The 22,451-nt window shown below is 45.9% G+C and overlaps 1 protein-coding gene across 1 annotated transcript; it reads right to left on the reverse strand.

Moving 5' to 3' along the window:
* Positions 1 to 260: 260 nt before the first annotated feature.
* Mrs2 (magnesium transporter MRS2) lies at positions 261 to 21,459 on the reverse strand. The gene is made up of 11 exons (XM_051169379.1): positions 21,204 to 21,459; positions 18,765 to 18,838; positions 15,124 to 15,160; positions 13,582 to 13,694; positions 10,459 to 10,632; positions 8,230 to 8,360; positions 5,568 to 5,684; positions 3,874 to 4,026; positions 3,304 to 3,421; positions 1,114 to 1,227; positions 261 to 641 (listed from the first exon to the last, which is right to left on the reverse strand). Exons 1-11 carry the CDS (start codon positions 21,373 to 21,375, stop codon positions 531 to 533), a joined length of 1,314 nt encoding a protein of 437 aa, XP_051025336.1. The 5' UTR covers positions 21,376 to 21,459; the 3' UTR covers positions 261 to 530.
* Positions 21,460 to 22,451: the final 992 nt, after the last annotated feature.

The following is a 22,451-nucleotide window of genomic DNA, read 5'->3' on the forward strand; positions in this document are numbered from 1 at the left end:
CTACGCTGACATTAAATCAAACTTCCTTTTTCTTTCTCTTATAAATAAAAAGAGCGCAAATACCTGGCAATAAGGTTCTGTGGAGGACTGACACTCCCAAGTTTGCTAACAGATCTGCCAGTTTTCTTTCCTGAGTCAGAAGCTGAAAGCAACGGGCGGGACTCCCTGTGTGAGGACTGCAGCCTGTAAGCTCAGAACTGTGGGCTCCAGGGAGTTCCTGGGCCGCTTCAGCACAGAGCTGCATCTTTTGTGCTATGTATGACAACACTGAATCTAGGTAAGTCTGTCTCACAACAAATCAATCTATCCTTTAAAAAGCCCATAAAAACAGCATTTAAGGTTGGTAGGACACAAGATTTTGGCCTTTTACAAAGAAAGCACTTTGTCTCAGAATTCCGAAGACGCAATCAACTTTTAGTGCTGTGAATGCCATAGTATTTTCAGTCAGACATAATTTATATACCAGTTGCCTTTTTTTCCTAGATAGTGATAACAGCTTCAGAAGCGTATGAATCTTTGCCAGGCTGCTGCTAGCGGCTTGCCAGGAGAGTCCTGCTTGCTCCAAGTCCTTCTGGCCTGAGGCTGTTTTTCACTTCCATCCTTCTATCTGCCACAAGGCTCTTTTTAGGTAAGGAGGCCATCTAAACAGAGCAGGAAACACGTTTCAGTTTGTGTCTTTCTGGGAAGCCACTAACCAGATGACAAGGGAGGACTGTGCAGGTTCGCGCCTGTGGCTTGCTCCAGTGTTCCTGACTCCAGATACAAGGTAAGAAGGGAGGTGCAGCTCCCATATGGTCACAGAGGTGTCAGTATGGCTACGGGAAAGCCCTGCAGAGTGATGAGCATCTGACTCTATAAGACTCTTGCCAGTGTCCTACAGAAACCAAGTCATTTCCAACTGATTTGCTGTGTCGTGGGGCACTGCTAAGCATCTCACCTCACTTAACTTTCCAAATCACAGGAAGCAGAGTGCTGCTTGGACCAACAGAAGGGAAAGTAAGGAGAATGTGTATAGGCTTACAAAGCTGGGGCCAACTGGACCCCAGGCTGCCTGACGCTGGGCCCAGGACTGCAGATACCCCAGCAGTGTGGCTATGAGCCCCCAGTCCATACCATAGGGGGCAAAGGAGCTTCCAGCTGTCTTCCAAGGAACGACAGCAACCTCCTCCAGATGAGGCCACTTCCCATAAACATAATTCCTGTAATCAGCCAGAACACACGATGGTCCTGAAAGAGAAATTTTATTCTGATCACACAAGGTTAGGTTCCTCATAGACAAGCTCGTCTCCAGAGGTGAGAGGAGCCTTCCTGTCATCACAACAGCAGTAGGGAACTAGGCCTGCAGCAAAGACCAAAGGCCAGGGCCATGCCTCGTTCTCTTCACAGCTGGGTTCCATTGTACCAAGGACTGTGCAAAATGCCACTATTGGAAAATGCTGGAAATCAAGGTTTTGCTGCCCAGGCTGGCTCAGAATTCCTGGGCTCCTGAGATCCTACCGCCATACCCTACCCAAGGTCTGAGCCTACAGGTGTGCACCACCACATCTGGGTCAGAAAGGAATATAAACAAAATCAAAACCACTTTTCTTTTTGGGGGAAAACAGGCAAGAATATTAGAGGGAAGTATAAAACAGAGCTAGCTTATGGATTAGTTATAGCTAGGATAACTTATTGGTTACCCCATCTCAACTCCTTGGGACGAAAACATACTTCAGTTTAAGGATTTATAATATTGAGAAAATAAGAAGAAAGCACCATTCTTACATTAATTATTCTCTGTTCCACAAGCTCACCTACTAACTCTTAAAAGAAAGAGATACAGATTAGCTATATATGTTTTCTCTTGGTGGGAGGCAAGTGACTTAACAATGGTATTTTCTTTTGGTGTCTAAAGACAAAACATATTTCACATCATTATCTATACACATTTCATTATGCATCCATATTAGTTCAAATATAACACCATACAGTACTTTCAGTGTACCCATAGCTTGACTGACACCACAACATACCAACTATGGAATTTTCCACTGTCAATGTAGTGATTGGTCCTCAAGACATTTATAATGATAAGAAATTTTATATTTCCTATTTTCAGGTTTCTACCAGCATACAGATACAAGCGTGACTCTTAGCAAAAGCTAAGACCTGAGAAATGAATAGGAGTGAACCAGGTGGGTTACAAGCCTGGGAGCCAGCACTTGTGAGAAGTGATCAGGACACAGCCAAGGTGAAGCCAGGAGAAGTGATTAGATGTTTACAGACCTGGGGGTCTGGATTCACCCTGAGGCTGCTCAGGAGCACTGAAATACCTATATGCAGAAGGTTCAGACAATCAGTCTTTTAAAGATCACTTTTTACAAATGTGTGGTGGTCTGAGAGATGGTGTTGGTTAGACTACAGTGACAGTCATGGAAACAATAAACTACATAGGACATAGGACCAAACATCAAAATGCCAACTGTACATTCAGTCATTGCTAGAAGATTACCCTGAAGACTACCCTGAAAATACCACGCTACCATGGTATTAGGAGCCCTGGTGTCCAGTACTCTGTTAATATGGAAAGGCAAGAGGGCTGAGTAGAAAGCGGTTATCTTTGGGTTGAAATCCTCTTATTTTATAGATCTACAAACTAACCATTCTGAACCTCTATTTTCCCATCTACAAAATAGGAGAGAGAGATTTATTTCAGAGTTGTGATGACTATATCAAACAAGTACCTATCCCAGGTACAGGCCACACACACTAGAAATGAAGTCCTTCACTGCCATTGCCTCACAGGGTGGGGCTGTGTTGGTCAGCTTCTCCTGTGTGCTTACATGTCCTAGGCCATAAGGCACTGCAGGCTCTGGTCACAACTGCACACAGGGGCCATTGCTAGCTGCCGGGATTCTCAGTGACTGACAGTCTACATTTAGCTCCTTACACAAATGTGCAGATGTGACAGCTAATCCTAGGAGTCACTTAGGAGAGGGAGAATCACCTGCTTCCTGACTGTGGCCCACGTGACTCTGCTGCTTTGCCTTCCCTGCTATGGTGGACTGTAATGCCTTTAAACTGTGAGCAAAGCAAACCTTTTGTTGGTATGTTGCCTTTGCCGGGTATTTCTCTCAGCAATGAGAAAGGTAACGAATAAAGCACACCACACTTCAAAAAAAAAAAAAAAAAAAAAAAAAATCTAATAACCTAAACACTGAAAAATACAATCCTGCAAGTCATTTAAACAATTGCAAAAAAACCAAACAAAACAAAACCAAAACAAAACCAACAACAACAACAAAAAACCAATTGCATTCTCACCTCTTCAAGGGAAGATTCCAAATTCATGCCAAAAGCAACTCCCATTAGTCCAAAGAGTGAGAGAGAGAAGGTTCCCATGGTCAGCTGGAGATTCAACCTCATCATCACATTGCGATGGCTGGAGAGAAAACCTCTGATTCAGAGCAGCAAACACCCAAATCCAGCAGACCAGTGAAGGCCCTCCAGTGATGTCTAATACTGTCCCCTGACAGGGGTTGAGTCACTATAAAAACAAAGACCCACCCTCATCATGGGTGGTAGCACTCCCTGGCTGGGGCCTGGGTAGGAGAAAGGAGGCAGAGTGAGCTGAGCGCCACCACTTACCTCACTCTGGTTCCTGACTGGACACGTGACCGCTATTTCATGTCCCTGCCCCTCCTTGTCACGATGGACTGTACCTCAATATAACTCATGCACTCCCTTCAGCTGCTTTAGCCGGGTTAGGTAACTAATAAAGCCCAGTTACGGACAGTCACAGAGGTGATGGTGCGACATCTTCCAAACAGCATTTTGTTAAACGGGGCTTTACTCTAACCCTGGTCCTTACTGCCTTCTGCAGGGCAGCCTCACCTGTCTAGATTGATGAAGATGATGCTCTGTGAGTCATCAATCAGGACCCGAAGCTCCCGAGCTTCATTGGAAAGGTCCTCGGCTAAGCGGTAGTAGTTTTCCAGCAGCAGCTCCATTTCCTCTGCATGGTCAATCCCAGTGCTGCTCTTCTCACTTCAATTCAGTTACCACAGTCACAACCTGAGAAGGTGCAACACACACTCCCCCAACTCCAGCCACCAGTCAGGAAGCTAGCCTCGTCTCAGCAGTGAGACGGCTTCCAATGTGTGAGAAGCTGTGTCATCTGATCCTAAGCATGATGCGCTTAGCCCTACACGGGTAAGTCAGCATTACTGTGCTCCACAGCCCCAATCCGAAAGACACACGTAAGTACATGCCATTATGACGGGAAAATACAAACGTGAATACTGATGAGAAAGTGCAAATCCTAGGCCACTATGAAGAACGAGAAAATGCAGACTAAACTGAAGAGAGCATTTCCTGGGGTTGGAGAGATAGCTCAGTGGTCAAGGGTTAAGGCTCTTCCAGAGGATCTGGGTTTGATTTCTAGGACCCACTTGGTGCCTCACAACCACCTGTATATAAGTCCACTTCTGGGAGATCTGATGCCCTTTTCTGGCTTCTGTGGGCACAAACATACAAGAGGCACACAGGCATACATGCAGGCAAACACCCATAAACACTAAAAAGAGGATTTCCCTTTGAATACAGTCAAGTGCAGCAGAAGCTGAGTTCTCTCCTCCCTGATGAGTGAGCAGAGGACTGCTGATATCTGTTTCCTGAGCGCAGCCTGTGCGGAGTGTCTAGTTCTAGCCTATCTGCAGGACAGATTTAGTAAATGTGAATTTTATTGAGCCCTGGTGTCTCTACTCTGGCATGTTTGTACAAATTAAATGTTGGGAAGAGAGGGTTGTGTGATTTGTCTAGGGGAAACTAAAGAGAAAAGAATTTATTTATTATTTGTTTATGGTGAGTGTGAGGGTGCATACGTGGAGGTCAGAGGACAACTTTTACATGGGCTCCGGGGATGGACCTCAGGTTGGCAGGCTTGCACAACTCTCTCACCTGCTGAGCCCCCTCACTAGCCTCTTTCCTTGCTTCTTAATGCTTGTTAGCTGAAGATGAGCAGAGTACTTACAAGCGTGCCGCTGTCTAAGGGTGCATTTCTCTACAGGCTTTGGGCTCTCTGCTGGAGAAGACTCGTCTCCAGTGACTTAAATGCATTGTCTAGTAGTGTAGATCAGACAGTGAGTTCCATACTCTGGGTGTTTCTTGGACCTGCTTTATGACATATAGCAGTAACCATGTTCCATTAGATCTGTTCCTCAAAAGCAAATGATCTCTAGGGTTATATATCAGAAAGTTTGTAAGCTGTGTGTTTATACCAGACAGGGCTTATGGAATCCAATCCACGCTGCCTGGCTGCTCCTCCTGTCCTCTACCACGCAGTTACTGCCTTTTGCTCCTCAGGGAACATATTTCACTGTGCGCATGTTGCCTAGTGAGCCATCCCGAGGGTAACCGCAGTGTTTATGTTCTCTTCAGCCCAGCAGTTGGATGCAATGTGCACTCAATGCAGCCTCACTGAGCTGGGGCACGTGCAAGCAAAGTATCTGGAGATGAAAAAGCCCTAGTCTCTGTTTTAAAAAAGACAGGATCACCCGAAGGAAGAGTCAACACAAGGCGATACTTACAAAACCTCTGGGTCACTCCACTTGCTTAGACAGAGCTCTTCCAGCACCTCCTCCTCATCCAGGAGCTCCAAAATCGATTCTTTGAAGATTTTAATGTCTGTTTCTAACTCGGAGAGACTGTAGGAAAGGTTACACAGCAGAGATCAGCAGCATAAACGTGTGCCACTCACTGAACAACAGTGTGTAGGGCATCTTATAAGCAATTCATCTATCACGCAATGCGCACTGGTAAGAACATTTCAGTAATTACACAAAGTAGCCATTGCCAAACCCAAACATATTAGTAAAGTTAGCCAGTGTCACAGCTCTCTATACAACTTTGGTGGCTGCTAAGGTTACATCAGGCTAGAGACTTAAAGGTACAGTACATACTTGGTGTTTACCCTTAGCTAAAGGCTCTGCAGTGAATTAGATCAGAAGGTGTGAAGAGGTGCACTGAGGAGGTTTTCAGGAAAGTCAAAGGAAGCCTACGAAGCATAGTCAGGAGGTTACAAGGTTCATAGTTTTGCTTGTGAGATACACACGGGGACGGGACAGACCCTTCAGTTCTATGTGTGGTTCTGAAGGTTGACCCTTGTTCAGGACAGACAAGGGCACTGTCAGATTACTTACCCCCCCCCCCACCTCCACCTCTTTTTGAGAGAGGCATCACTCTGTAGCCTAGGCTGGCCTCCAACTTGAGGCAATCCTCCTGTCTTAGATTGCTGAATGCTGGGATTACATGTGGGACACCATACCCAGCTCTGAGCATTCTTTTACAAAATTAATAACATATTTATGTGTGTCTGTGTGTACTTATGCCACATGTGTGCATGTGCCTATGGAGGCCGGAGTGTTGGTTTCCTGGAGCTGGACTTATTACAGATGGTTGAGGGCCACCAGATATGGGTGCTGGGATGGAACTCAGGTCCTCTGAAAGAGCAACATATTAACCACTAAACCATCTCTCCAGCCTGGAGCTTGGATTAATGGATAAAAATACCCGAACAGTGGATAAACAGACAGGAACAACAAACCCTTTTACAAGTGTGACTGGGGTGGAGGCTTAGGAGAGAGGTGTCTACGCAGTTCTCATCACTCGCTGTTCTTGCAGAAGACCCAAGTTTGGTTCCCACTCCGATTCTAAGGGATCCAAGGTCTTCTAACCTCCCCGGCACCAGACAGACACATGGTGCTCATACATACATGCAGACAAAACACTCATCCACATAAAATAAACATTAATTTTTGCTCTGAACTAGGGCCAGTAAGAAGGCTCAAAAAGGTCAAAATGCCTGTTGCCTGATGACCTATGTTCAATATGTGGGACTTACGCGGAGTGGGGAGAGAACCCATTCCAACAAGCTGTCCTGATTTCCACACATGTGCACACAGTCTTTCTCCACCTTCTCTCCCACATTCACACATAAAATTTAATAAAAGCTAATTTTGTTTTTCTTTTTGTTTTCTGAGCTGGTGAATGGCTCAATAGGCAAAGGTGCTTACTACCAAAGCTATCTACCTGAGTTAATTTGTGTCAGAGTTTAAGTAACTATACTCTGAGATTTGTACTCCCCAACTTTCCTTGAAAAATTAAGTTAAATGCTGTGGTTGTGGCTCAGTGGTAGAGCACTGACCTGGTGTGTATAAGGCCCTGGGATCAGTCCTCAGCACCACAGAAAAAATATTCAAAATATTGACAGCTAAAATTTGCCATGAGAGGAGGAGTGTGATTGTTAGAGAGGTGGCTCAGTGGCTAAGGACACAAACTTCTGTCCCAGAGAGCCCAAGATTGTTCTTAGCACTTAGAAGGTGCAGGGTGTGAATGTGTGTGTGTGTTTGTGTGTGTGTGTGTGCAAAAGGGATGGGAGGGGGGAGAGGTACATAGAGCCATCTCTCTAACAATTGCACTCCTTCTGTCACACTGAATTGTCATGTGTAACTGTAATGTGCTGGGGCTGAACCCAGGCCTCACACACACCAGCTAAGCCGCAGCCATATCCTTTATCTGTTAAATTTTCAAGGAAAGCTGGGGAGTACAAATCTCAGAGTATATTTGTTCAAAGTATAACACAGATTAATTAAAGCACAAGTTTTAATCCTTTGATGAATCATGATTTTAGAAAATGAACATGGACCCTTGAGTGAGGGATAAGTGAGTTTGAATTTAGATCATGAATTTGCTATCAAAATGGAGATTGCATTAGCTACAAGGGGATGACAGATGGGCCTTAGGTAGGGCTTTGTGCAGTGTCTTTCTGATTAATATTAGACTGTGTACTCCTTTTAGGTCAATCTTCCACCTATACCACTTAAAAAAAAAAGTTTTCATTATGAAAACTTAACTCCCAGCACTGAGGGGGCTAAGGCAGGAGACTGCAGCAAATCCAAGCTTCTTCACTGAGTTCAAGGTCAGACTAGGATACATAATAAAGTATGTCTCATTCTCCCTGGAATCCTGCCCCCTGCCTCAACCAAAAAAGAAAAAGAAAAAGAAAAAAAAAATAAAAAAAAAAAAAAAAAAGAAAGAAAGAAAGGAAAAAGAAAATACGGCAGTGCTGACACGGTGAGGGCATCATTGAAAGCTGCTGTTAAGAACCAGGATGCACACTGGCTTCACATGTGAATTGTGTTAGCAGCTCTCTGCAGACACCAGCCAGCATGACCAGCCACCCGCACTCACCTCTTGCCATTCTGCAGGAGGACATGCAGTTTGCCCCTGTCCACAGAAGAGTGCTTGGGGTCCACTAAAGCATCCAGGGTCTCCAGGATCAGTGGCTGCAGGATGCTAAGCTTCCCCTGCAGGGTGTTCATCTAGATAACAACATGGCCTTTCATAAGAATTAAAACAACCTTTTTAGAACTTAGGATCAGTGAAGCCTCTGATTAAACATAGACATTTGTATTAGCCAAAAATACTGACAGCATTTCAGAACACAGCCCCTGCCAGACACCCACTCAGAGATGACGTAAAAGCTACACCTTCTGGGTTAGAAGAGCAGCGCAATGCTGTCTCCAGGCTCAGAATGAACTCTCATAACAATCTCCTCCATAGACAGCTGCTATGAAAGGACTTGGGGATGATGTGTTAAAACAAGAATCTGACATCCCCCACGCTGGCCTATCTCAGAGGCATGACTCCTCTTCTGACTTGGAAGTTGCAGCTACTGACTCTTTATTATGTGCAGCAGAATCCACTCCAGGCTCAGAAGAGCTGGAGTGGGAAATTAAGGTAGGCCTAATGCTTCCCTATCCTAAAAAGACACCAGCCCTCTGGCCAGCAAGGGCTAGCCGGCTAGGACCTCACCCCGGGTCCCTGTGAGGCCTCCTGCTCCTGGTGTGCCATAGACCAGAGGTGGGTTTAAGAACTCCCCTCTATTTGAAAGTAGATTTTACGAGGTGATGATTGGCTTGATACTGTAGTGCTCTTTTAGAAAGAAATCTTTTGGGGACCCCGTGTTACAGGTAAGATTTACTATTTTACACTAGACCGCCGAGCTCCCTTTGTTGTCCCCAATGCCGACAGCATGTGTTCCCACACTATGAACTCCTGCGCCAGCCCGGCCTGTCAGACCACTGCCTGCACTGTGCTGGTCTTCTGTAACCCGAGTAGAGAGGGAATCATCTGTTCCCTCATTAAAACAAAACAGCTGACAGAGTACTAGGTTCACCAGTCTCTTCTGACCACGTAAATGTCCTCTCCATCTCCCACTCTGGCTAATATGCTCCCAGCACTGACTCCAAATTATAGTTACCTCCTGAATAGTACATTCCAGATTAGTTGTGTGTGTGTGTGTGGGGGGGGGGGAGATCATAAAAAAATTGAAGGGGCTAGGAAGACAGTGTCCACCTTGATTGGGCCTATTCAACTTCCAGGAATCCAGTGACTACTGATGTACAGGGTTGGGGTCATTAGAGGAGCTGTGGTTGCTGTCAGCCTAGGTCCCAAATAAGTGGCATCTCCCTGAGTTCTTCAAACAGAGGGCCATGATGCGGGAAACAGAGGACCATTTAACAATGATGCATTCTTGGAAGAATGATGTGAAAGGTGCTCAGAGTTCAACATGCAGCTTAAGGTCTCGTGAATTCTCATCCCATGATGTGGTCACTGAAGCACACAGACAGCTGTGACCCCAGCACGAGAGGTCATGGAGCAGGTGGACCACCGTCGTTCAAGGCCAGCCTGGTGTACATACACAGGGGATCCCGATTCCACAAACAAAAACGTAAAAAGATAAAAGTGTATAAAAGGGAGCCAGTTTGAAATGTGCTGCCTCAGTTTCCTCTTCAGAGTCCTTAGTTCTACTTGGTTCAGTCATAAAGTTGAAGAATGAAACTCTGTCTCCCTGGAGGAGCCTTACAAGGGATTCCGATGTGGCTGTGGAAAGTGGCTTTGAAACAGTCAGTGCTAGCTTTGCCGATGAGGGGGCTCTGGCAGGCCTTGGCCTTCGTCCCGTTCTCTCTGCCTTGCTAAAAGCCTTTAGATGCATTTCCAGAGCTGCCACCAAGGTTTATACCCTTATTTGGCCACTTCCTCCTCCTGATGTTGACTACTGAGGGCCAGCTATCAAGGCCCAGCAATCAAAGCCCACATTGGCTGGCCTAATTAACATATCTAGTTAAAACTAAACACCTCATCCTAATACAGGGTCCTCCTTGTACCTTTAAAAGTCATCATTTTCCTATGGGCCATGTCTCCTCTCTGTGCTGAGGCAGTCTTCTTCCCTCCTCTTCTCCTTTATCCTCTACTCCTGTGTTTGTCTCTCGTTCCCTGCTCTCTGTCTCTTTAGTGCAAATACATCTCCTTTGTGCTGAGAACATGGTCCTGGGGGTCCTGAGCCGGTATCTTTACTAACATGTCCAGTCACTTGAAATCAGAACAACTCCAGTCAGTCTGTCAGACCAGGCTTACCCAATACTGCAGGAGTGCTTCAATAGCTCTGAACTCAAACGGTAACGGGTATGTGACGAGCTGCCCTTCCCCAGCCAGCTGTGACGGCAGTTCCCGGAACAGCCACTGTTCCAAGTTTAAATTCCGATAATCTAGTATCAGAAGACACTCTGGAGTTATCACAGCCTTCAAATACTGGAAAAGCAACAGAAAGAATGTATGTGTGTGCGCACACACACACAATCATACAAATGCAAGTTATTAAGTTGAAGGAAAAAGTAAATTCATAAAACTGATTTTGGACTAAACTAAATCAAACCAATATTTATTTTATAAATATATTCAAATATATGTAACCCTTGATAATTCTAAGCTGCTGTCAGAATAAGTGGAGTTACACAGATTAGATATTTACTAAGACTCCAGCCTGGTGTGGCACAGGTATGTACCCACAATCCCAGGGCCTGCGAGGTGGAGGAGAGCAGATGTTCACGGGCATGCTCAGCTACAGAGCAAGCTCACGGCCAGCCTGGTGTACATGAAAGCCTGTCTCAAAAAATCCAGACGCAAAGCAAGACATCTGGCTGGATGCACATGAGGAAACAGGGACTAAGTGAAAGATCGAGTTCCCTAGGCAACCATGCAGGGGGCCCAGCGAAGGCCAGTGCCTGGAAGCCAGCTCTTGGGAGCTGAGGTGAAGACTGCTATCTGAAGAGAACAAAATAAGCTTGCAGATCCCCATCACGAAGCCATGAAGAGCTCTAACTCAACAGTGTAACTTCCTTCCCGTTCTGTATTTTATGTGGACCCGAGCCCAGCCATAAAGAGGCCTGCTTGCTCTTACTCTGGATAGTCTCACTCTTTCTCTGAATGAATCCCCCATACAGCTGCTTTGCCAGCGGATGAGCTGCTTGCTTTCCTAGGCCCCAACTCAAAAGGCAAAAGGAACTCTTTCTCTAAATTAGATTTTACTCATTTTATTTTAGGTGTGGTTTGCTTGAGTGTACATGTGTGTACCACCTGTGTGTCTGGTGACTGTGGAGGTCACTAGAAGGCCTCAGATTGCCTGGAATGTGAGTTCTGGATCGCTGTTAAGCACTATATGGGTGCTAGGACTCAAACCCAGGTCCTTGCAAGAGTAACAAGTATTCTAGCAATCGTCCATATCTCCAGCCCGAGTATTTCTCTTCTTATCCATCCCCTCATTTTGAGATCTGCTGTTGTTTTCTCCTCTCTTACTCCAGTAAAAATGGTCCTTGAGCTAAAAAAAAAGGGTGTGTATGTGTGTCAAGTTTTGGGAGACTTTTAGAAGTAATTTAGTTTAATCATAGAGGTGCATATCTGTAATCCCAGCACTTGGGGAGACAAAGGGAAGTGGATCTCTGTGAGTTCGAGGCCAGCCTGGTCTACAAAATGAGTCCAAGACACCCAGGGCTACACAGAGAGACCCTGTCTCAAAAACAAACAAACAAAACAAAGAAGTTTGGCTCAAAGGGAAGTGGTTCCTTTGGAAAATATTGCCAACTCATTGAATTAATTGGAAATTATAGACAAGACATAGTTTCAGGGCTTCAAACTACAACAGTATGAAATCAGGAAATTTCTTAACCAGGTGTGAATAACCAGAGTTACATCTAAAAGAGATATGGAAGGCTGGAGAGACGGCTCAGCCGTTAGAAGAACTGGTTGCTCTTCAAGGAGACTCAGGTTCAACTTCCAGAACCCATGTTACAATCAGTGTGACTCCAGTCCCAGGGTATCTGATGCCCTCTTCTGGCCTCCAAGAGCATTGCACACATGTGGTACACAGAAATATACACAGGGAGAACACCCTTACACATCAACAAAATAAAAATTAAAACAAATTTAAAAAGATGTGGGAAGAAAAAAAGATACAATAGCCCATGATTATTTTATTCATGACACAGAAATTAGGATTGATCTTTTTTATATATGCCTTCCAACATTTAAATAAGAAAATGTTCACACAAAAAAAGTTGAGAGGTGATATGGTGCTATCTGCCTGTCTGTCTAGTATATCTCCATTACCTGGGTCCCACAGTCTAACGTCCTGTTTGACTCACTTCGTCTCACACACACTTATCTATTCAAAGAGCTGCTGTTTAGAAGTGCTGGCTATTGATAACAAGAGTGAAGAGTATTTTCTGGAGAAAAAAAATCATTTGGGAGCAGACTGCTTCTGTTGTGATTATTTTAATTAAATCTAGATTCAAAGACAAAAATGTGATCAAAGACAAATTTAAAAAACAAGTACACGCATACTTCAGGGCCCAGCACCACTAAACGGTCTCTTATTTATTTCAGGATCATAGACAAGGGTCCATGTGAACCCAAAGAGATCCAGTACATCCCAGTGTCCTCTGAGTAGGCAAGTGAGGCACAATGACTTTTACAAAGCGTTAGATGCAAATTTAAACTAAGGCCTTAAAACTTAACAGACATTCCTGGCGTACATGGAAAACCAGATGCTTCTCGGTAGCTAAGGCGATACTATAATTGCCCTTAAGAGGATGAAAATGAAAAATATCTATTTCAGCTGGTGTGCTGGCTTGTGCCTGCAGTTCCAGCACTGGGGCGGGGGAGGCAGGAGGATCAGGTCAACCTCATCGTCAGCTACACAGTAAGTTTAAGATAACCTTGACCACACAAGACCCTATCTCTATAAGTAAATTAATATCAAGTTTTTTTGTGTGTAATTTCAGAAACTGCAGACTAAATTCAAAGGCCAGTGAAGATCACAGTCAGAATTCCCCACAGAAAACTGAGCAGCTTCGTGCCTGGTGATATCACAGAATCCACGGAAAGCAAGTTCTGCTCTTATACTGCGCTCAGCACAAAACCTACCTACCTTTTCTTTTCTTTCCCCTCCCTCCATCTCCCCTCCCTCCCTCCCCCCTCCCCCTTTCTTCTTTCTTTCTTTCTTGGACAGTTTCTTTACATAGCCTTGGCTGTCCTGGAACTTGCTATGTAGGCCAGGCTGGCCTTGAACCCACAGAGATGTGCCTGCCTCTGCCTCTAAGTGTGGGGATTAAAGGCGTACACCAGCTTTGTGAAGTTTCTTTTACTCTACACGCCGAGCGCGAGGGCGAGGACTAAGTGGTGAACACGCAGCATGACCCTTACCTCCATCCTCATAATGATCCTGTTGTTCCTGGTGGTGATGCTCATCACGTGCTGAAACCTCAGGTCTCTGGCTTGGAGTGCTAGCTCATGGTATAACTCAGTTTTCTTCCTCTCTATAAGAGAAGCAGTGGGTAAAACTAAGAACTCACGAGCACGGGCTCCTACAGTGTCCTCCCAGCCCCAGCAGTGCAGTGTCTCCTATTATGGTGAAGGCTTCAGTGCCCATCCTACCCTTCAAAGCAGATCTGTGCTAACACACTCTCCCGTCTCTTCTGTTCTGTGACACTTCACCGTGCTCAGCAGCCCACTGGGGACCAACATAAAGACCACAACCAAATACAATAAAACCCAGCAGCAATTTCTACCTCAGGACACAGTCTCCTTCTCTGACTGGACGTCATGCATCCCAGGCTGGCCTTGAACTTCTTTTACAAAGCCAAGGATGACCTCAAACTTGCGCAGTTACTGCTGGGGACTGCCATGCACCCTAGTGTCCTAGGCAAGCTCTCTACCAACTGAGCTACATCTCCAGGCCACAGTCATTTTTGAACATGAATTTTATTAACTAGTGTTTTGCCTACATATACAAATGTGTCTGACATGCAGTGTCCATGGAGGCCAGAATGCTGCACCGGATCCCCTGGAACCAGTTACTGGTGGCTGTGACCTACTGTGTGGGTACTGAGACTCGGACCTGGGTGCTTTCCAAGAGCAGCAAGTGCTCGTAATTGCGGGTCCATTTCTCCAGCCCCTACATTTTCTATTTTCACCACTATAGCATCAGATTCAGGGTCTTAATCTGTGAATGGAATGAATTTGGTAATATATTATTGGACAACTAAAAACTAAGAAAAGTCAATATTCACAGCAGATTCTCTTATCTGAAAACTAAACTTATTAGCTAAGAATTTAGCAGATGAGAGAAACCTGTGATAGTCTGGGGACAGGAGTATCTGAACTTGTATGCTAAACCATCTCTCTCACAGGCTGTTAAGCAGAAAGCTTAGGGAAGAGCCTCCCACACAAACACAAGGATATAAGCAAGGACCACAGCGCTGCAGGGTGAGGTCAAATTGGAGCCTCTGCTGCTCAGTAAAACAATACCTAGCTCCGTTGTTAGGAGTCTAGAGGCAGATTGCCACACGCCTGCCACCCGGTGCCTTACACCTCCATTTTCTCACTGCAATGGTGGGGTTGGAGTGTTGGGGTGTAGAGCAGCGGGGGCACAATTCTACCTTAAATCTGGTTTAGAATGAATAGGAATTAGAGGGCTGTGTAAGGAAGACGGACAGAGGAAACACAGGAGGGAGGGGCAGCAGCTCCATGTCAGCTCTCCTCCAGACACGCTAGGTACCCTGGCCATCCAAGGGGCTCCTGCCCGAAAGAAGTAACGCAGGAGATCCACACACAGTCTGACAGCCCCGACGGCTGAAGCATAAGCCCTGAGGAGGGACCTCCTTTAGCACAGTGGCAACCACAAAGCACAACATATGATTCCCAATTTTTCACCAAACTCACTAGTCCATTGATGAAGATACTCACCAAAAGAGGTAACATTTCCTTCTTTGTCAAACTTTGTCTAAAGATAGATCATAAAAACAAATATTAATCTCAATGTAGTGCATTCATGTACTGAGAAATAGCCTTAAATATTGAAATGCAGTTATAAATCATATCTGACCTTTAGTTAAATACAGTTGTAGAAACTAGACCCCATTTCTAATCAATCCCTTTGCTAATACAAACCCGATAGTAGACTGAATTGCTATCTTGGCTCCTCTAGACATGCACTCATGAGAATCAGTCCTGTCTCCAGTAACCTTGCTGTGGCTAACAATGAGCTTGTGAGTGGGGCACTGGCCTGGACATGCTCATTGTGGGGACCCTGCAAGCATGCCTCCCATGCTCCTCTGCAAATCCATCTGCACCCGAGGTATCAGTGAGCAGCAGGGAAGCCTCGGGTGGCTGCAAGGACATTTTGGCTGGGAAAGGATGTGACAATAGTCCCTGGGTTGGAAACGTGATGAAGCCCTGCCTTGTTTCCAAGTGTGGCTGTCTCATAATCGTAAATGTCTTCTCAGAGCTAAGAAGTCTCTGGCAGGCAGTGCGGAATGAACAGAAAGGCACAGGAGAGGAGCCTCAGCACTCTCAGGACACACTAGGCTGCTACATTAGTTTCTGCTCAGTCACAATTGAAGGTACCAAAAGTGAATACACGGCTGTTCCACTTAAGAAAGTAAACACACCTCAAGCACTGGTCTTGACCCTGGCTTACAGTAAGAACCAAAGCAAACCCTACAGTGCACTGTAGCACTGTAGCCTGCTTCTCATGAGAAAGGCCTGATCAACAGGAGGACAGAAGCAGCAGGAAACCCCCAGTCAATTCTTAATAAAAGCTTCGTATCTTTGTAATACAGACTGGCTTGCCTTAGACTTATTTATGAAACACATATACTCAGTGCAGAAAGTAAGAAAATTTGTAAAACTACTTAAATTGCACGATTTGATAAATTTTAGAGGAAACCATGCCAATAACAATTTACGGGGTGTTTTCCAGTGTTCCCGTAAAACGTAACTCTACCAAAACATATTAAGTATTTTTACATCACGATATTTATGTATCCTTTTTCTTTAATAGGGTCCCTTTTCGGAAAGACATCATATAAAATTGACATTTAAGGTGTTTACTTTGTAACCAGCACACTCTCAACTCATTTAATAGAATCAGTTGATTGTTCCTGTTCTTGGGAGAAATTTGTATACAAAGAATTTCCTTTCACTCATCATCTGACTTTGTATCGTTTTGAGGGAAGCAGGGCACTGTGTGGTCCCAGCTGGCCTGAAATGCACATCCTTTTGCCTCAGTCTCCGGACTAGCTGGGGTGATAGATGCTGGGCTTAATTTTATTGTGGACCGGATCAATTCCAGAACACTAAGAGTAACTACTTTCCATGCAGTTCTGCAGAAGCTCGCATGGTGCTGCAGGGCTGGAAACCTAGCACACTAAGGCCTTGCCTGCCTTAAAGATTTTAAAGAAGCGAATATTAATTAAACCCAGATAAAGCACGTACTGCATGGTCATTATGTCTGAGGCACCTCTTCAGGGTTTGTGAGTTTCATTTTCAGTAAAAAGCGGTGCTTTACCTTTTTGGTCTTCCTTTTTATGAGTGTGTCTGTTTATTTCTGTATGTACCTGCAGCACAGAAGGTGTCCAACCCTGGAGCTGTGGCTAACGCGGTAGTGAGCCACCCAGTGTGGGTGCTGAGAGTGAAATCAAGCCTCCTGGAGAGAAGCGGTGCTGGGCATGTCTATTTCAAGTTCGCAAATGAACATATTACAATACAACGATGTTATCTCAACTTGTTACTTTAATCCTCATGATCACCTAAGGGAGCCTATTCCTAGTTATTAATGAGAAAACCAAGGCACAAGATGTCATAATAACTTGTCCAAATCCCCTACATCAAGAGAGCACACTCACGTTTATACTTAGGAAGTCGGGCTCAGGTCAAGCATTTATTCTTATAACATTTTTAGAAACCACAAACACCTAATGAGCTACAAAAACAATCAACTTACAATTTTACTTAGGTTACTTTTTGCCACCAAGGCCTCCTTTTTCTTAAATGCACACACAGAGACAGACAGACAGACAGACAGAGGATGTATTACTAACTCACTTAATTCCCCCTGAGTCATTTCAGAGAGTTGTAGAGATCATGATGGCCCTTCAGGGCACACAGCCAAATACTGCACTCAGCATCCTCCAAGTCTTTCAGTGGCTTCCAAGGGATTCTAAACAGACTCACAGAACATCTGGAATGTTCACAAAGGAAACTTTGGGGCCAGGGATGTGGCTCAGTTGGTAGAGTGCTTGCCTGGCATATAAAAAGCCCTAGGTTCAATTCCCAGGATCACATAAAGAAAGTGTGTCAGAACATTAAAACTCCTGTAATCCCAGAACTTAGGAGAGTAGAGCCAGGAGGAACAGTTCAAGATTGCTCTAGACCACAGAGCAAGTTCGAACTCAGACGAAGGTACATGAGACCTGTCTCAAAGACAGGCAGCCTTGGGTGCTGGTGGGAGCCCTTAACATGTGCTCCATAAGCTTTTCATTTTACTGAAAAGGAGAAACCTTTTGAGCTGTCATTTGAGCAGCCTATTCTGTATAGCAAGAGCCCCAGTCGGTAGTAAAGCTTCAAGAATACCGCTAAGCCAACCTCTCAGGCACTGTGTCCACTGGCCAAATACAACAAAAGGCAAAGATTTCTGTCAACTTAATAAGCATGGGAAATTTAGAGGACTTTTAACTGAGAACATGGCTGCTCTGGCAAGAGATCACATCCAAAGACTTTCTAGGTCTGTGTGATCTGGCTGGAATACAAACTCACCTTTAATCCGAGACAGAAGCAAGCAGACATGTAAGTTCAAGGCCAGCCTGGTATACAGCAAGTTTCAGGTAAAGAAAAGCTTAGGCTCAGGTGTGGTGGTATAGGCCTTTAATCCCAAACAATGAAGGTAAAGTTTGTTTGTAAAAGGAAGCACCCATGTTTGAAAGTGATGTCTATGGAGGGGCAGAAAAAGTGAAAAATTGGAGAAAGATTTGACAGAATAGGATATACCCAACTCTCATGAGAAGAGACAGGAAAGGGGCGCTACTTAAGGGGCAAGAGGGGGGGAATGAATGTGTGTGTGTGTGTGTGTGTGTGTGTGTGTGTGTGTGTGTAAGTGTTATTTTTACCAGGACAGTAATAGAGAGGCAGGTTGCAGAGAGAAAGAACTCAAGTGAAGACTGAGTGAGCCAGAGAATAAGAAAGAGCCAGAAGATTAGAGCAGATTGCTGGAGTTAGTTTGAGGCCAAACAGAGCAATTCTGGGGCCAAAAGGGAAGCCAGATAGAGTAAGTCAGCTGGGAGAGGAGTTTGACCCAGAACAGCTGAATTGAACCAGCCAGCCCAGAGCTCAGAAAGCACAAGAAAGGGTGAGCTTATCAAGCAGTAAGTCTCAGAGGCTGAAAACATTCTGGACCTAGGTTAGATTGTATGGAGGCTAGAAGCTTCCATGGCTAGGCCTAGGTTAGCTGACAGAGGCAATAAGCCTCAAAGACAATTAATTACTTCAGGCGAACAAAGTTCTTTTTACAGCAGGTGCCTGCTTTGAGTTCCAGGATGCCATGTACTCACCACAGCAAACACCTGGGCCACGCTGGCTAAAGTGGCTTGAGAGGCATCAGAGCTTCTAAAGCGGTGCACAGCACCTACAAAGAAAATGAGAGAATAAATGTCCTGCGATCATGGCTGGTTTTCAAGGAAGCTCAACTGCAGCTCTCACAGTACACGGAGCCTTCAGAACACCTTGTACTTAGAAATTTTTTCCTACTGCGAAAGAAACACGTGTTCTGTCAGGATTCTCCGCGGATCATTCCGTCTTTATTCCTTCCCACTACTTCCATGGACTGAATTCACACATTGCTAACTGAGGGGATTGGAGAGGTCGGCTGCAGCCGAGGCAATCAGTCCCTGTCTGAGATGTAAGTTAAACAAACAAATAAGTAAACTCACTTTTTTTTCTTTTCGAGACAGGGTCTCTCTGAGTTAGCTTTGGCTGTCCTGGATTAGCTTTGTAGACCAGGCTGACCTGAACTCACAGCGATCCGCCTGCCTCTGCCTCCCAAGTGCTGGGATTAAAGGCGAGCGCCACCATGCCCGGGCTAAAACTTACATTTTTTTCCCCTAGGGTGCGCATGAGCACTGTGGCCGTTAGAAGTCACTTTGCAGGTGTTTATTCTCTCCTTCCACCATGCAAGCTCTAGGGACTGAACACCGGTCAGGATTTAAGGTGTTGCCTGGATTACTACTCTGGATTTCATTGTTTATTCTCAAAGTCCCTGTGCCTTGCAGACCACTTGGTTCCCAAACATTATCCTCGTAGCTGTGCTCAGCCTGCTCTCTTATATAGCCCAAGACCACCTGCCCAGACATGGCACCACCCACAACGGGCTGGGCCCTCCCACATCAGTCACTAATCAAGAAAATGCTCTACAGGTTTTCCTACAGCCCCATCTTATAGAGGCATTTCCTCAATCACTCTTCCTCTCAGAGGATTACAGCTTGTGTCAAGTTGATATGAAACTAGCCAGCACAGTCACCAAAGAAAAGGACCACCACCAGCTGCCCTTCTGATGCCACATCAAAGACCTGGGGCCAGAGATAGAAGTCGGTGGTTAAGAGCACTTGCCAGTCTTGCAGCACATCCAGGTCTGCTTCCCAGAACCCATGAGGGACAGCTCACAGTCATCTGTAACTCCGGTTCCAAGGCATGTGACACTCTCGGTCTGCAAGGGCACGAGGCATGCATGCGACGTACACTCGTGCATATAAAAATGCAAATAGGCTCCCCTCTCCCAAGAAAGGGTTTCTCTGTGTAGCCTTGGCTGTCCTGGACTCGCTTTGTAGACCAGGCTGGCCTTGAACTCACAGAGATCTGCCTGCCTCTGCCTCCCGAGTGCTGGGATTACAGGCATGGGCCACCATGACTGGTTCTGCAAGTGGACATTTTTTTTTTTTTAACAGATAAACTCCATGCAGCTGGGGGATGGCTCGGTTGGAAAATTCTTCCAAATACTCACTTAACCGCCAGTGGGCACATATCTATCACTCTGGCTCTGGGAACACAGACACAGGAGGCTCCCTGAGGCTCACTGCACACCCAGTCTAGGCAAACCAATAAGCTCCAGGTTCAATCTCAAAAACTAAGATGGAGAAGAATTGAGGAAGGCGCACACCCAGTCTAGGCAAACCAATAAGCTCCAGGTTCAATCTCAAAAACTAAGATGGAGAAGAATTGAGGAAGGCGCCTGGGGTTGAGCTCTGTCTTCCACATGTGCTCACACATAAACAGAGAGAGAACGAAAACGAACAGAATGAACAGAATTGATAACACCCTAATCTTGCTAATCATGGTAGCTCACGCCACACAGCTTCGAGTTTGGTCTGGGCTCCACAGCCAATTAGTTCCAAGCCAGCCCGGGCTACAGCACGATCATATCTCAAAACAAACAAATAAAAATCTCCACTTAACAAAATTCTGTGACTTGAAAGCAGAAGAGGGTATATGAAAGTAAAAAGGCCAGTAGAGGTGAGAGGTGGTGTCAAGAAAAAGTTTGTATAAAAGAACATTCATGAAACCCATGATTTTGGGCTAAAACGACGGCTCTGCCGGCAAAAATGCATGGTGCCAACCCTTATGACCTAAATTTGATCCAGGAGGGAACTGATTCGAGCAAGCTGTCATCTGACCACACACAGATTCAGAGAAAGGCACACGCACGCTCAGCAAATTCTTAAACGCTAAATTTAAAACAATAACCAAACAAACCAAAGTAGCCCAACAAAGCGGTTAACGCTTCTAACTGCTGCATTCAGAAGGTGTAGACAAGATGAACGCTGTCAGTTTGCGGCCAGCCTGGGCTACACAGAGACAGACTCTGTCTCAACAAACAGAAATCACAATCAGGTCCTCCCGGTGCTGGCTTGAGAACTGCCGCGGGGTGAGCCGGGCAGAGGACGGCGTGGCCAAGGGCGGGGGAGGCAGAGGCCGCGGGCCCCGCGGGACGCGCGTACCGGCAGCGAGGGGCGCGCTCGTAGCCTTCTGGCTCCCGGAGAGCAGCGGGGTCGCGCGGCTGCAGCAGGCGGCGGGGTTCGGGCGCGCAGCAGCGGTGCACAGGACCCGCCGGGACTGCGCGGCGCGAGGCAGCAGCCGGGGCAGGCAACGCAGACACTCCATGGCGGGCATGCAACCGGGAGGCGGCAACGAGACGCCGGCCAGGCATGCCGGAACCCGTGTAGGTAAACGCACCTCGACAACCGCACAGCGCGCCTGCGCGAGCCGTCCCGCGCCTGCGCGCTGCTGTCTATGCATGCTCATGCGTGGACCGCCTGTGCGTACGCTTCCTGTATCCCGTGACTGACGGTGGAGTCTGTGTCGTATAACGCGGGTGAGCTCCTGGAAGTGGGAAGGTAGACTGACCTGAGTAGCGGCGAAAGTGTCCATTGTTTCCAGGAGCTGAGATTGCTACTTTCTGGAAAGGTTCCATATGTATAATGAAATATGTAATTTGGAGATGAGGAAGTTACCACCATTCTTACGTTTTACTTAAGCTTAATGTGTTAAAACTCACTTGGAAGGCACAGCGAGTTAAGCTTTTGCTGCAGAATAAGGAAAAAACAAAGCGGAGTGCTGGCTCATGCCTGTAATCCCTCAAGAATTCAAGGTCATTCTTAGCTAGAGTGTAAAAGGCCGGCCCGCACTACCTAAGCTCCAGTGTTGACACTCCTTCACCCCGCCCCCCAAAGGAAATAAAAATGTGTCAGTAGATTTATTGTCCACTCCACAGAACTTAAGACAGACCTGAGTGTCAGAGTTCCTTTCATTAATACATAGAGATCTCAACATTAAAACCAGATGCACTGCATCTGATAGAGGAGAAAGCGGGGAATAAATATGGGAAAAGGAGAAGGGTGTCAGAGAGAGTAGGACCACCCATCGTCAAAACACAAGTTAACAGTAGCAAAAATACCTTACCAATGACAAGAGTAATGGAGATGTCCGGAAACCAGGAAAACCCATCCGTGCCACGCCCCCAACCCCCCCCCCCACCCTACCCCCCCTCCTCCCTGCTGTCGATCCTGAGCAGGTTCATGAAGCTTAGTGAGACCCAGAGTTGGAAAAACTTCTAAACCCGTGTGACAACATGACCGTCCCCACTCCACCAACATACTCAAAAGCACGTTGAGACTACACTGGTTTATTTGGAGTTAGCCTAGTGACTGTCAACCTGTGGGTGTCAATTGCCCCTTTCGTGGGGGGTC

Source organism: Acomys russatus, chromosome 3 (assembly GCF_903995435.1).
Source record: "Acomys russatus chromosome 3, mAcoRus1.1, whole genome shotgun sequence".
In the NCBI taxonomy this organism is placed as follows: domain Eukaryota; kingdom Metazoa; phylum Chordata; class Mammalia; order Rodentia; family Muridae; genus Acomys; species Acomys russatus.

What these genes read in the sequence shown, in the direction of transcription:
- Mrs2 (XM_051169379.1), bottom strand. Translation starts at nt 21,375, where the DNA reads ATGCCCGCCATGGAGTGTCTGCGTTGCCTGCCCCGGCTGCTGCCTCGC. An exon ending in TGGCCCAGGTGTTTGCTGTG is followed by an intron (nt 15,161 to 18,764) that starts GTGAGTACATGG and finishes ATCTATCTTTAG; the next exon opens with ACAAAGTTTGACAAAGAAGG. An exon ending in AAGCACTCCTGCAGTATTGG is followed by an intron (nt 8,361 to 10,458) that starts GTAAGCCTGGTC and finishes GTTGTTATCTAG; the next exon opens with ATGAACACCCTGCAGGGGAA.